We start from the raw sequence: 13,321 nt of genomic DNA on the forward strand, positions 1-13,321 counted from the left end.
CCCAAATCTAACTCTCTCTGCACGTTACATCTGCCCCCCCCCCTGCAGCGCACATGGTTTTGCCCAACTGCTAACAAATTTGCTGCTACGATCAGATCTGAATTACCCCCCCTCGTCTGTTGAGTTCCTCCATCTCAATCTTAAAGACCCAGTACATGCATGGTGAGGACCGTCACCCACCAGTATTGGAGGTACCTTGGGGACAGCCTATACAAAAGAGTGTAGTGCTGTGAGTCAGTGTGACCTACAGGGGATTACCCTGCCCCCCTCTCCCCCAGGCAGTCAACTCCCTTGTATTCTTCTTTGGTAGGTGATAGGGTCAATCTAACTATCTTGTACAACTCCCGTTTGCCAGTACCGCCAACCGAGCCTTCTTCTTCTTCTCCCAAGGAGAAAGGTTTCAACAGGGGTCAGCTCTGAGACACCCATATGACCTTTAGTGTAGGTGGAGTAAACCTGGTTCACCCTAAGAGAGATCTCAGGTGAAGTTAAAATTCTCAGATGCAAAACACAACCTCGTACGTTGTCAGACATCTGTATTAGAGGTGCCCTGTCCCCCAAGAATAAACACCAACAAATGAAAAAACCCTACTGTGTATTATCCCTTTGTGATAGAGGAACTAAGCCTGTGTCACACTCCTTCTGTGGGGTATATAGCAGCTGCCCCTATTCCTTAGCTCTTGAGCATCAGCTCAAGGATTTGGGGTCTGTGTTCCACTTACGATGGGTTCTTGCAGAACAGTGTATATAAACAGCAGCCAAACGGCCCCAAATCCTGGTGATTTTGTCCAGTAGGTTATGACCATGTGGGGCCTGTAGATACTAATATCCTAGCACAGTCCTTAGGGTAGGTGTTCTCACTGCTCAATGGGTGGTCATTCCAAGTTGTTCGCTCGTTGCCGATTTTCGCTATGCTGCGATTTGTTGCAAAATGCGCATGTGCAAAACTCGCAGGGCGCATGCGCTTAGTTATTTAACTAAAAACTTAGTAGATTTGCTGTGGATCCTGCGGTGCTTTTCAGTCGCTCTGCTGATCGGTGAGTGATTGACAGGAAAGGGGCGTTTCTGGGTGGTAACTGAGTGTTTTCCGGGAGTGTGCTAAAAAACGCAGGCGTGTCAGGGAAAAACACGGGAGTGTCTGGAGAAACGGGGGAGTGGCTGGCCAAATGCAGGGTGTGTTTGTGACGTCAAACCAGGAACTAAACGGACTGAGCTGATTGCAATCTGTGAGTAGGTCTGGAGCTACTCAGAAACTGCAAGCAATTATTTATTAGCAGTTCTGCTAATCTTTCGTTCGCTATTCTGCTAAGCTAAGATACACTCCCAGAGGGCGGCGGCCTAGCGTGTGCAATGCTGCTAAAAGCAGCTAGCGAGCGAACAACTCGGAATGAGGGCCTATGTGTATTATAGACGAATTACATGCATTACAAAACACATTGACAATTACACCTTCAACTTTACATCAGCTCCGTCTTTATTACATAAAGTTTATAACAGTCACATGATATATATAGTTTATATACATATAAACTCAGTCTCGCAGAAAGGTTTCGGCTCCGATATCTTGCAGGTATGAACTGTACGACAATAAATAAATGTGCAGCTTGTCAAAATATACATAAAGAAATACAGTTGTGTGCTTATCTTGTATGGAGTGTCTTATCCACTAGTAACTATCTGTCAAATAGAGACAACAGTATGTTTTTGAGAGTTTTTGAGAGATAATATCAGTCAAAAGTCCTTTTTCAAGTGTCAGGGACTATACCAGTAAGCGGAAGAACTCAGTATTACTACTTTTGATGGTTACTAAATCGCTGTCACTGAGTAACTGAAATAAACCCTACAGTATTTTAGCAGACAACGGAACAGTTGCTGATAATTAAGATAACACTTACGGTAAAATTATGAGGTAAAACATCTGCACTAAGGCTGCCGCTGGCTTTACCAAGTACCCATTGCCTCCTTAGAGTACTGGCAGCCATTTTGTGTGCCATACCAACTTACATGGCAACGCAGCGTATCTAGCCACTACTGACATATCTGAGACATGAGACGTGTTGCCTTATGCCTCAGTAAAACCACCAGTTGTCAGTGAATTTGTAGGCTGAAAACGGGTCCCACAAAATGGCCGCCAGCACCATGCAAAGGAACAACTCCACGGTAACTAGATCGAACATACAACAGTAACATACACAATATATGTTCACGCATTCCTTACAAATATTACGTATATTACGTAGCAACGATAAACGTCCTCACTCAGTCTGGGTAAGGTGCAGCCTAAGGTATTGCAAAGCAACAAGTAATCAGTATGATATTGGTCTAAGGGGGTCATTCCGAGTTGATGGCTAGCTGCATTTGTTTGCAGCGCAGCGTTCAGGCTAAAAAACGGCAGTTCTGCGCATGTGTATGCGGCGCAATGCGCACGCGCGACGTATGGGCACAACGAACTATGTAGTTTTGCACAGGGTCTAGCAATGCATTTCAGTCACACTGGTTGCCGCAGAGTGATTGACATGAAGTGGGCGTTTCTGGGTGGCAACTGACCGTTTTCAGGGAGTGTGTGGAAAAACGCAGGCGTGCCAGGAAAAACGCAGGCGTGGCTGGGCGAACGCTGGGTAGGTGTGTGACGTCAAATCTGGAACTGAATAGTCTGAAGTGATCGCAAGCGCTGAGTAGGTTTTGAGCTACTCTGAAACTACACAAAAAATGTTTGTAGCCGCTCTGCGATACAACCGTTCGCACTTCTGCTAAGCTAAAATACACTCCCAGTGGGCGGCGGCATAGCGTTTGCACGGCTGCTAAAAACTGCTAGCGAGCGATCAACTCGGAATGAACCCCTAAATGCAACAACATGAGTAGTGTGCACTCACAAAACAGCCTCATATACGCCAACAGATAATTGTTAATAAATATTGAATAAAATGATTTATTTATACCTGCACAGAAGATGTGATCTGACACACACACACACACACACACACACACACACACACACAAACACACACACACACACTATAGAGGTAAGAGGTTATCGATGTGATATAATAAACACACCGATACCTCTATCCTCAGACAGAACATTAAGGTTCCGTCACTCTCTTTGGTTGATTCTTCTCCTAGGTAGATTTGCAGACTCCACACAACGAGGGCGTGGGGCGTTTATTCCCTTCAGTATATGTACAATTATTTACACAGACCACGCTTATTACTTATATATCAGGCATTGGGACATCTGCACAAGGAAAGCAATTCATTTAGTATATTATAGTGGTGACAGCAATTATTAGTACTGCGTATCGCACCCACTTTATTAAGTATACGGACAATAATTGTACAGTATGTGCCACACGCCTGATTAGGTAGTGTAATAACAAGTCACAAAGTAACACACATCACATTCATCTCATTTGTAGCAGCAACGGAGAGATAGGGAGACATAGGGAGTCCTGATAGACCCTGACTGCAGCGGAATCACTCTGGCTCCGTATTCCGGCACCAGATACAGTACAGGCATCTGTTCCTTCCCTTCAGTATAATAATCTGTGGTGGTAGATAACAGTGTCCGAGACCAGACACACACATGGCGCAATCTCTTTTTGTCAGGGATTTTTTTTTTATTTTTTTTTTATTGGTTTTAGAAGGAATTTAATTCTGTGCAGAAAAGAAACTGAATTTCTGGAGTATTTCAAACCTATGACAATGAGAAGATAATTTACTCGGAATATTCAGGTATTTCCCTTTTGCTGGGTGATGTATTTTTTTTTTTTAATGCCATTGCAAAACTCGCTACGACAGGATTCTGACAGAGAATACACAATAGACCAGCACTAACGCGTTCTTACGTGTATATCCACAAGTGCACTCCGTGTGATAACCGTGCTCCTCAGGTGCCCGCCTCTCACTAAAGCAAGTTTTACATTTAAATGTTCTACCCTGACTCTATTGGTGCAGAACGTGGAAGAGCTGAAGCGTACTATAGGCCGAGTCTGGGAGATGCCACCTTACTACAGTACTGATGTTGCTGTACAAGTGTAACCTACTGTAGGTGCTTTGTGTAGGTCACATGCTGTGGGTGTTGCAGTATAATACGCTGGCACTGCCCATCGCAAATTGTATAATGGAAACTTTCTGTGATTCATGTGCAGAGGCAGCAACAAAATGAACCCATATCAACGACTTCACCAGGAACCAGGTCCTCATAACTTGGATCGGTGGCCGCCACTGCGATTACATTGGCTGCGCTTTCAATTCTTTTTATCACTTAAATTAACATATTTAAAAGTATTTCATATTTTCATGGTTAACTGAAAAAGTTTTAGTGGCGGGATCAATTAAAACAAACCCTGGAAGACTTTCCTAAGTGCCAGCAACCTCTGTACATAGTGGATACACCACTTTGCAGTGCAACCTGACTGCGTCACAAAATCTCTTAGGGGTCTATTCATAAAGCAGTGATAAGAGTGGAGAAGTGAGCCTGTGGAGAAGTTGCCCGTGGCAACCAATCAGCTGCTTCGTACAATTGTATAGTATGCAAATTATAAATGATACTTCAATGCTGATTGGTTGCCATGGGCAACTTCTCCACCTGCTCACTTCTCCACACTTTTCACTGCTTCATGAATAGACCCCATAATGTGAAGGCAGATGAGAACAACGTGGCTAATCTAGTCTGCCCATGTACACGCACACACTTACATGCTAGAGCTCATTTTTTTGTTGGGAGCCAATAAACCTATCAGTATGTTTTTGGAGTGTGGGAGGAAATCGGAGTACCTGGAGGAAACCCACAACAGCACAGTGAGAACATACAAACTCCACACATATAGGGCCATGGTGGGAATCAAACCCATCACCTCGGTGCTGTGAGGCAGTGATGCTAACCATTACACCGTCCGTGCTGCGGATAATGTCAGTGACCTCGTACAGTTCTTCTTCACAGTCCCGCTTAGTAAATGGAACAGTAGTCGTGACGGCAGGAGGCGCGGGCTGTGCGCAGTGTCTACAGGCGTACATTGTATATACCTGTACAGCGTCTGAGCTCTATAATTAGTATAAACATTATATTTTACTCCTGGACCATTACTAAGTTCTGTCATTGGCCCCAGAGTTTTCTTGTTCTTTGCTGCATATCAGTAATGGGCGCATTACGTTCCCCTCCCGAATACTGTAAAGGAATCAACAACAAAGTGACTTGTGGTTGAGGAGCGGAGACGAACCAGATGATAACACCCAGTTCTGGGCGACCATACCCTCACCGGTACGGTGTTCCCTCCTCATACCAGGGCACAACCCAGGCACAGAATGTCACCGGAACATTGGTTAGTTGCTTACATGAAACACTGTCACGTTTTGCAGTAAAGCTGCACCAAGGATGAGTCCCGCTGCATAGCTTATCATTAAATAATCCTCATGTTGTTTACGACACCCATCTTCAGCTGGCAGTCCACGGGCAGAGAGAGATCCGCCAGGTCTCTCTGTCCGGACGTCTCTCTGAGTCTTTGTTCCTCAATGCCAGTCACAAGCTTATCCCTGTGCTCGATGACTCTCATCATCTCGGCGAGTATGACCTCTTCCTCTGCGATGTCCTCCTCGTCCTTCAGGGCCGCTAGGAGATAAATCACAGGCATCACTATCACGTCTGTATAAGAGCCCTCACCCGGCGACTGCATGGCGGGGGGGATGTCTATCATAGCCTTTGGTGTGGCGCAGGACAGCTGCTTTCCCTGTTTGTCCTGACATGAGGGTACGATGACCGTGCAACGCCCAGCTGGTGAATGTCTGTGATACGCCTGGTGATACTCCTTATGTAACAGCCTGCAAGATGCAGCCATGGGTGCCATTACTGGGGGGGGATTCACCAAACTCGCACCCATGGCAGCATCGCACAGGCTGTTATATTAGGCCCTGGAAGTGTGCCACCATCGCCCAGCCACTGAGGCGTATCACAGACATTCATTGGCAAAGCTGGCCAGGCAGCCTAACACCAGAGGTGCCCAGGCACGGCTAATGCAAATGTCCACTGTAGCCCACAGCTAACAAAGGCTGCGTCACAAGATACATGTATTATGCACAAGTGAGTATTATAATGTAGATATTGCTGTAAATTATATCTGCACAACCTGAGCGTTCTAATGTCATCACTTATACACTGGTGAGATGTGATGTCATTGCTTATAATTTGGTGAGTTCTGATGTCATCACTTATACACTGGTGAGATGTGATGTCATTGCTTATAATTTGGTGAGTTCTGATGTCATCACTTATACACTGGTGAGATGTGATGTCATTGCTTATAATTTGGTGAGTTCTGATGTCATCACTTATACACTGGTGAGATGTGATGTCATTGCTTATAAACTGCTGAGTTCTGATGTCATTGCTCAGAATTTGGTGAGTTCTGATGTCACCGCTTATAGGACCTTATTCAGTATGAAGCGATCGCATACTGCCAAATAGCAGCCCAATGCGCAGGGCACGCACTGCGCGTGTGCAGGCAGGGAGACGAGATCGCATCTTCGTAATGCGAATGCCTCTGCCTGACTGACAGGCAGAGGTGTGCGTGGGGCGGGTGACGGGGACGGGCCTGGGCCGTTTTCAGGGGCCGCTGCGAAGGAAAAATGCCCGCGCTGCTCTTGCTTTTGCAGCCAGGAGGCATCACCTCATCTATTGGTTGTATTTATAGGAGATTTCGCTGCTCTGCAGTCACAATACGTAACAGTAATACAGGTAAACGGAACAATAACACATCTACGCGGAACTTACGGTCAATCATCATCTTCTCTCGCAGTTTCTGCTCCAGCCGTCCTTGCTGGTCCTCCAGATCTAGCTCTTTGGCTCTGTGGGATGAGAAGAAGAATCAGGATCACTGGGTCCTGGCAGAGCAAATAACGGGATGATACGTTTGGGTTTTGTGGAACGTTCTGTACCGTCCACATACCAGTCTGATACCATGAGTACATAGAACTGCTGTAGATCTAGGGAGCAATGTATGTACATGCAGAGGACTGGTGGACAGTGATACATGGAACCTATTCAGCCTGGGATGAGTTATTAGTTGTACACACAAGGATCTGCGCTGGGTCCTGTCCTTTATCATCTTTTATTAACATGTACTGTAGATGACCGAGATTATAGGGTGTCTGTATTTGCTGAAGTGGCTAGCTAGGGTTATTACAGTACAGTAACTTCATACAGATAGATCACCTGATATACTCTGTGCTGCTGGGGACCCTGCTCCTCCCACTATATAACTCGCAGTCTGTGGCTTCCTGCTGCCTCCATTTCCCTCCTCACATCATGTCACTGCCCCTGTCACATGCAGCCCTGTCCTCACTGACACATCACTCATCTCCTGATATACTCTGTGCTGCTGGGAACCCTGCTCCTCCCACTACATAACTCTCAGTCTGTGGCTCCCTGCTGCCTCCATTCCCCTCCTCACATCATGTCACTGCCCCTGTCACATGCAGCCCTGTCCTCACTGACACATCACTCATCTCCTGATATACTCTGTGCTGCTGGGGGACTCTGCTCCTTCCACTATATAACTCTCAGTCTGTGGCTTCCTGCTGCCTCCATTCCTCTTCTCACATCATGTCACTGCCCCTGTCACATGTAGCCCTGTCCTCACTGACACATCCCTCATCTCCTGATATACTCTGTGCTGCTGGGAACCCTGCTCCTCCCACTATATAACTCTCAGTCTGTGGCTTCCTGCTGCCTCCATTCCCTTCCTCACATCATGTCACTGCCCTGTCACATGCAGTCCTGTCCTCACTGACACATCACTCATCTCCTGATATACTCTGTGCTGCTGGGGGACCCTGCTCCTCCCACTATATAACTCTCAGTCTGTGGCTTCCTGCTGCCTCCATTCCCCTCCTCACATCATGTCACTGCTCCTGTCACATGCAGCCCTGTCCTCACTGACACATCACTCATCTCCTGATATACTCTGTGCTGCTGGGGGACTCTGCTCCTTCCACTATATAACTCTCAGTCTGTGGCTTCCTGCTGCCTCCATTCCTCTTCTCACATCATGTCACTGCCCCTGTCACATGTAGCCCTGTCCTCACTGACACATCACTCATCTCCTGATATACTCTGTGCTGCTGGGGGACTCTGCTCCTTCCACTATATAACTCTCAGGCTGTGGCTTCCTGCTGCCTCCATTCCTCTTCTCACATCATGTCACTGCCCCTGTCACATGTAGCCCTGTCCTCACTGACACATCCCTCATCTCCTGATATACTCTGTGCTGCTGGGAGCCCTGCTCCTCCCACTATATAACTCTCAGTCTGTGGCTTCCTGCTGCCTCCATTCCCCTCCTCACATCATGTCACTGCTCCTGTCACATGCAGCCCTGTCCTCACTAACACGTCACTCATCTCCTGATATACTCTGTGCTGCTGGGGACCCTGCTCCTCCCACTATATAACTCTCAGTCTGTGGCTTCCTGCTGCCTCCATTCCCCTCCTCACATCATGTCACTGCTCCTGTCACATGCAGCCCTGTCCTCACTGACACATCACTCATCTCCTGATATACTCTGTGCTGCTGGGGACCCTGCTCCTCCCACTATATAACACCCAGTCTGTGTCTTCCTGCTGCCTCCATTCTCCTCCTCACATCATGTCACTGCCCCTGTCACATGCAGCCCTGTCCTCACTGACACATCACTCATCTCCTGATATACTCTGTGCTGCTGGGGACCCTGCTCCTTCCACTATATAACTCTCAGTCTGTGTCTTCCTGCTACCCCCATTCCCCTCCTCACATCATGTCACTGCCCCTGTCACATGCAGCCCTGTCCTCACTGACACATCACTCATCTCCTGATATACTCTGTGCTGCTGGGGACCCTGCTCCTCCCACTATATAACTCTCAGTCTGTGGCTTCCTGCTGCCTCCATTCTCCTCCTCACATCGTGTCACTGCCGCTGTCACATGCAGCTCTGACCTCACTGACACATCACTCATCTCCTGATATACTCTGTGCTGCTGGGGACCCTGCTCCTCCCACTATATAACTCTCAGTCTGTGGCTTCCTGCTGCCTCCATTCTCCTCCTCACATCATGTCACTGCCCCTGTCACATGCAGCCCTGTCCTCACTGACACATCACTCATCTCCTGATATACTCTGTGCTGCTGGGGACACTGCTCCTCCCACTATATAACTCTCAGTATGTGGCTTCCTGCTGCCTCCATTCCCCTCCTCACATCATGTCACTGCCCCGGTCACATGCAGCCCTGTCCTCACTGACACATCACTCATCTCCTGATATACTCTGTGCTGCTGGGGACCCTGCTCCTCCCACTATATAACTCTCAGTCTGTGGCTTCCTGCTGCCCCCATCCCATCTCCTGAAACACTCTGTGCTTCTGTGAGTAATCTAGTGATAAGATTACATAAACAACTGGGGATATCACTTTAGAGATGAACATGGACAAATAGCTGCTGTGGCAAGATAAACATGCAGATAAGACGGAACAGTATTGCTGCGGCCCTCACCACCGGGGGTATAAGTTTGTAACCTGTAACAAATATACATCATTAATCTTAGTACATAGACCAATCCGCCCTGTGCTGACTGCAGACACTTATCTACAATAACTGTCTGTTCTGCAGTGGGATGACTTTGAGAACAGAACCACGAACCCGGCGACCGCTACGTAACACGGTTTTGTGGCGTACAGATGGAGCCCTGCTTATCTATCCCTTTAATAGGATTACCTGAGCCAGGGCAGTCGCACTTAGGGGGTCATTCCGAGTTGATCACTCGCTAGCAGTTTTTAGCAGCCGTGCAAACGCATAGTCGCCGCCCACTGGGAGTGTATTTTCGCTTTGCAGGAGTGTGAACGCCTGTGCAGCAGAGCGGCTGCCAACACATTTTGTGCAGAACTAGACCAGCCCTGTAGTTACTTATCCTGTGCGATGATTGCTGCGACGAAGGAACCGGTATTGACGTCAGACACCCGCCCAGCAAACGCCCGGCCACACCTGCATTTTTCCAAACACTCCCAGAAAAGGGTCAGTTGACACCCAGAATCTCCCACTTCCTGACAATCTCCTTGCATTCGGCTGTGCGTTTGGAATCGTCGCTAGAACCAGTGCAAAACCACAAAGGACTTCGTACCCGTACGACGCGCGTGTACATTGCGGTGCATACGCATGCGCAGATTAGCCGTTTTTTTTCACCGATTGCTACGCAGCGAACAATGGCAGCTAGCGATCAACTCGGAATGACCCCCTTAATCCCCTGCTGTATTGTTCTCTCTGTATTGTATTGCAGCTGAGAACAACAGATGAAAGGTTTATGCTAATAAGCCTTGGTGCACCTGGGTGCAGCACAGAAGCCAATCTGAGCAAGGCTCCATCGGTATACTCCAAATTCTAAACAATTAATATTTGAATTTGAAAACGTAGCCAATAAAAGCAACAAGGTCCGTGCAAATAAGTACCCGGCACGCGGGATATTACGCCAGGCACGCACAGCGCCATCCACCGACACAGGCATCTGGCAGCGCTAAGTGACAATGTTCCTGCCTCGTTACACGCGCCGCGCCGGAGACTGGAAAACTGCTTTGTACCGTGTAATAAATAAAATAATGCAATGACATAAGGGGCTGCTGTGTTTATCATTCTGGGCAGCAGATTACGGCGACACCGCGTCCTCCCTATGCTAATGAGAACATTCTATGCAAGACGTAAGGCCGACCAATTTACCCCGGTAATAAGATCTGCATGCGGTGGGAAGACAATGTACACCTGGGCGGCATACCCCATTTCCTGTCCTCCCTGTGTCCCCCCCCTAATTCTCCGCTGTGCATGCTGATGAGACTTACACGGACTGCAGCTCGGATTCGTAACGATTCAATTTACTCTTCTCCAGGGCGAGCTGGTACCACTCGTGGAGGAGCTGCCTCTTATCCCGGACGCCTGGGTCTGTTAGGGAAATGAATCAGGACAGCGCAGGTTACATTTCCTTCTGCCGCATTACACAACTGTTTTACATTCGCTTTGCATGCCTTATTTAGGGCCGTGATAAACTGTTTAGAATGCGGCTGTATGTTTATGTCTCCCAGCCCGGCGGTTACAGCCTTGGGGCGGCGGGGAGTAATCATTCCTTAATGGTACAATTCATATACAATGCGGTCAGAGGAGGTTTATCTGGCTTATATGCACAATGACATGGAAACAACAGAAATGCAATAAAAAGTAAAGAAACTCAGAAAAATCTACATCTTTTTATATTTAGCCAGTACATATTGTGTTACTTTGTGTATGATGATTGCTGAAAGCGTGGCACACACTGTGCAGTAATCAGGCTGATCAGCCGATAGTATCAGGGTGTGTACAGTAACATCGGTAGCCGATTATAGTTCCAAAACCACTCAGATTGGGTGCATGGATGTGACCCGTCTGCAGAACATCTCTCCAAAACGATGAGTACATTTGTAAAGTGAATGCAATTCCCGATCATCTGTGCAACATTCCTGCTGATTTACAGACGTCACCTTCGTTCCGATCAGATAATCGTTCGGATTGGAATGAAGGATCACTAGTGCGCACGCCGAATCTGACACTTTCATCGATCTGAAAGCCGTCCAGTTATTCCTCTTTTCCACTGAAGTCCTGGGTCTGAGCCGAGATTTGGAACGCAGTCCCAGATCGGGTCAGACTTGGGACAGTCCTGTTTCCACCGCGGTGCCGATCCAGGTTATTCCCGGATTGGCCATTCACACTGTACGACGTTTGGAGATGATGTCATCTCCTTGTACCGGGAGGGCGGCTCTCCCCATCCTGTTCCCGGGTGGTAACCTGTTTACACTGCAGCTCACCTGGAACCTTCCTGGGTAAAACCCCTGCTAGATACCTGGGAAGGATTCTCGGGGGACTGAACCCGGGTGGACCCTTTTCCGTGGACCTAAATCCCGGATTCTTGTGCAATAACCCGGGATTTTCAGGTCAGTGGAAAAGAGGTTTCAGAGGGATCATGAGTAAAATAGTTCAGGTGTTCCTAGTATAAGCCTTTATTACAGCTTTCGCACCTCTGCAGGGTTGAGGGGGGGGCGGGCTTGACATGCGGGGCGGACTAGCTGTGTTCTGGGCGTCCCCCTGGGTCCTGCAAGCTGCGCTTAGAATAACGTCTATGTAAATCAGACCCTCAAGTGCTGGCTGGCCACACCCCTTAAGCGTGGGCCCCTACCACCGCATCCCCTGGTGGGCCCGTCAAGCCCCAGTCCGACACTGCCAGTGTCGCATATCAAATGAATCAGCACATTCTCCTGGTGCGTCGTAGATATATCGCAGTGTGACTAAGACGCATTTTCGGGTAAAAAGATGCAAAAATGACGCCCGGAGCCAGAACGATGGCGCGGACACCGGAGCACCGAGAGGAGAGTATGAGGACACATCTGTATTATCTCCACTATAGTAAAACACATTGTATTCCTTGTATGCACCCTATTTTGTGCCAACGTGTGATAATTAATGCAAAGAAAATAATTTTATCAACAGAATTCCATAAAAAAAAAAAATGTGGCCCTTCAGAGGAGATCGGGCTCAGAGATGATTCTGAGATATTCGGCCTTAATTGGCGCTTTTGTGAAAGGCTCATTCTCAGCTGTTTTGTTTCACCCACGTATGTTTTCAGCTAATTCCCTCCCCGCTATATAGATCGCGCTCACAATGGAGCCATTCATTCCTCACTCCCGTAATTATTAATGCCGCGCTGCATAAATGTCATTGAGGAGCCCTATCTCCCGTTTAGTTATTCTCAGCTGTGATAATTTTCTAATTATCTTAACATTACCTACAGAGCAATTTGCAATGTATCACAGGAGATGAAGCCTGGCTGATCTAATAAGCCTCGGACAATGACTGAGCCGGCAGCCCTTTTATACATGACAGCCGTAAGAGGACATTTAACCCTTTCCGATGGCTGAGTGCTTCCGATGGCTGGGCCCGCGTTATGTTCTAGCGCACGTGGGACCAGAGGCTCTTGCAGCAGCAACTACCAGCAAGTCACACGTTTTACTAGCTGCGTATAAGTGTAAAAGTACAATTTATTTTATTAATAATAACAGCATTTTACTGCAATTATGTCATTTTTGCACCATAGGTCCTTGTGGATAAAGAGATTTTGGGGGTGATTCCGAGTTGTTCGCTCGCTAGCTGCTTTTAGCAGCATTGCACACGCTAACCCGCCGCCCTCTGGGAGTGTATCTTAGCATAGCAGAATTGCGAACGAAAGATTCGCAGAATAGCGAAAAGAAATTTCTTAGCAGTTTCTGAGTAGCTCCAGACTTACTCA

The 13,321-nt window shown here is 47.7% G+C and overlaps 1 protein-coding gene across 8 annotated transcripts in view; it reads right to left on the bottom strand.

Annotated features, from left to right (window-relative positions):
• Positions 1-1,456: 1,456 nt before the first annotated feature.
• MICAL2 (microtubule associated monooxygenase, calponin and LIM domain containing 2) overlaps positions 1,457-13,321 on the bottom strand; it is a 278,508-nt gene continuing 266,643 nt past the window's right edge. For all 8 annotated transcript variants that reach the window (XM_063946422.1, XM_063946420.1, XM_063946416.1 and 5 more), the window contains 3 exons: positions 10,851-10,950; positions 6,767-6,840; positions 1,457-5,608 (listed from right to left, as the gene is read on the bottom strand). In XM_063946422.1, coding sequence (XP_063802492.1) covers positions 5,400-5,608; positions 6,767-6,840; positions 10,851-10,950 — 383 coding nt within the window. In that variant the 3' untranslated portion in view covers positions 1,457-5,399. The remainder of the gene's footprint in view (positions 5,609-6,766; positions 6,841-10,850; positions 10,951-13,321) is intronic.

Source organism: Pseudophryne corroboree, chromosome 11 (genome assembly GCF_028390025.1).
Source record: "Pseudophryne corroboree isolate aPseCor3 chromosome 11, aPseCor3.hap2, whole genome shotgun sequence".
Lineage (NCBI taxonomy): Eukaryota > Metazoa > Chordata > Amphibia > Anura > Myobatrachidae > Pseudophryne > Pseudophryne corroboree.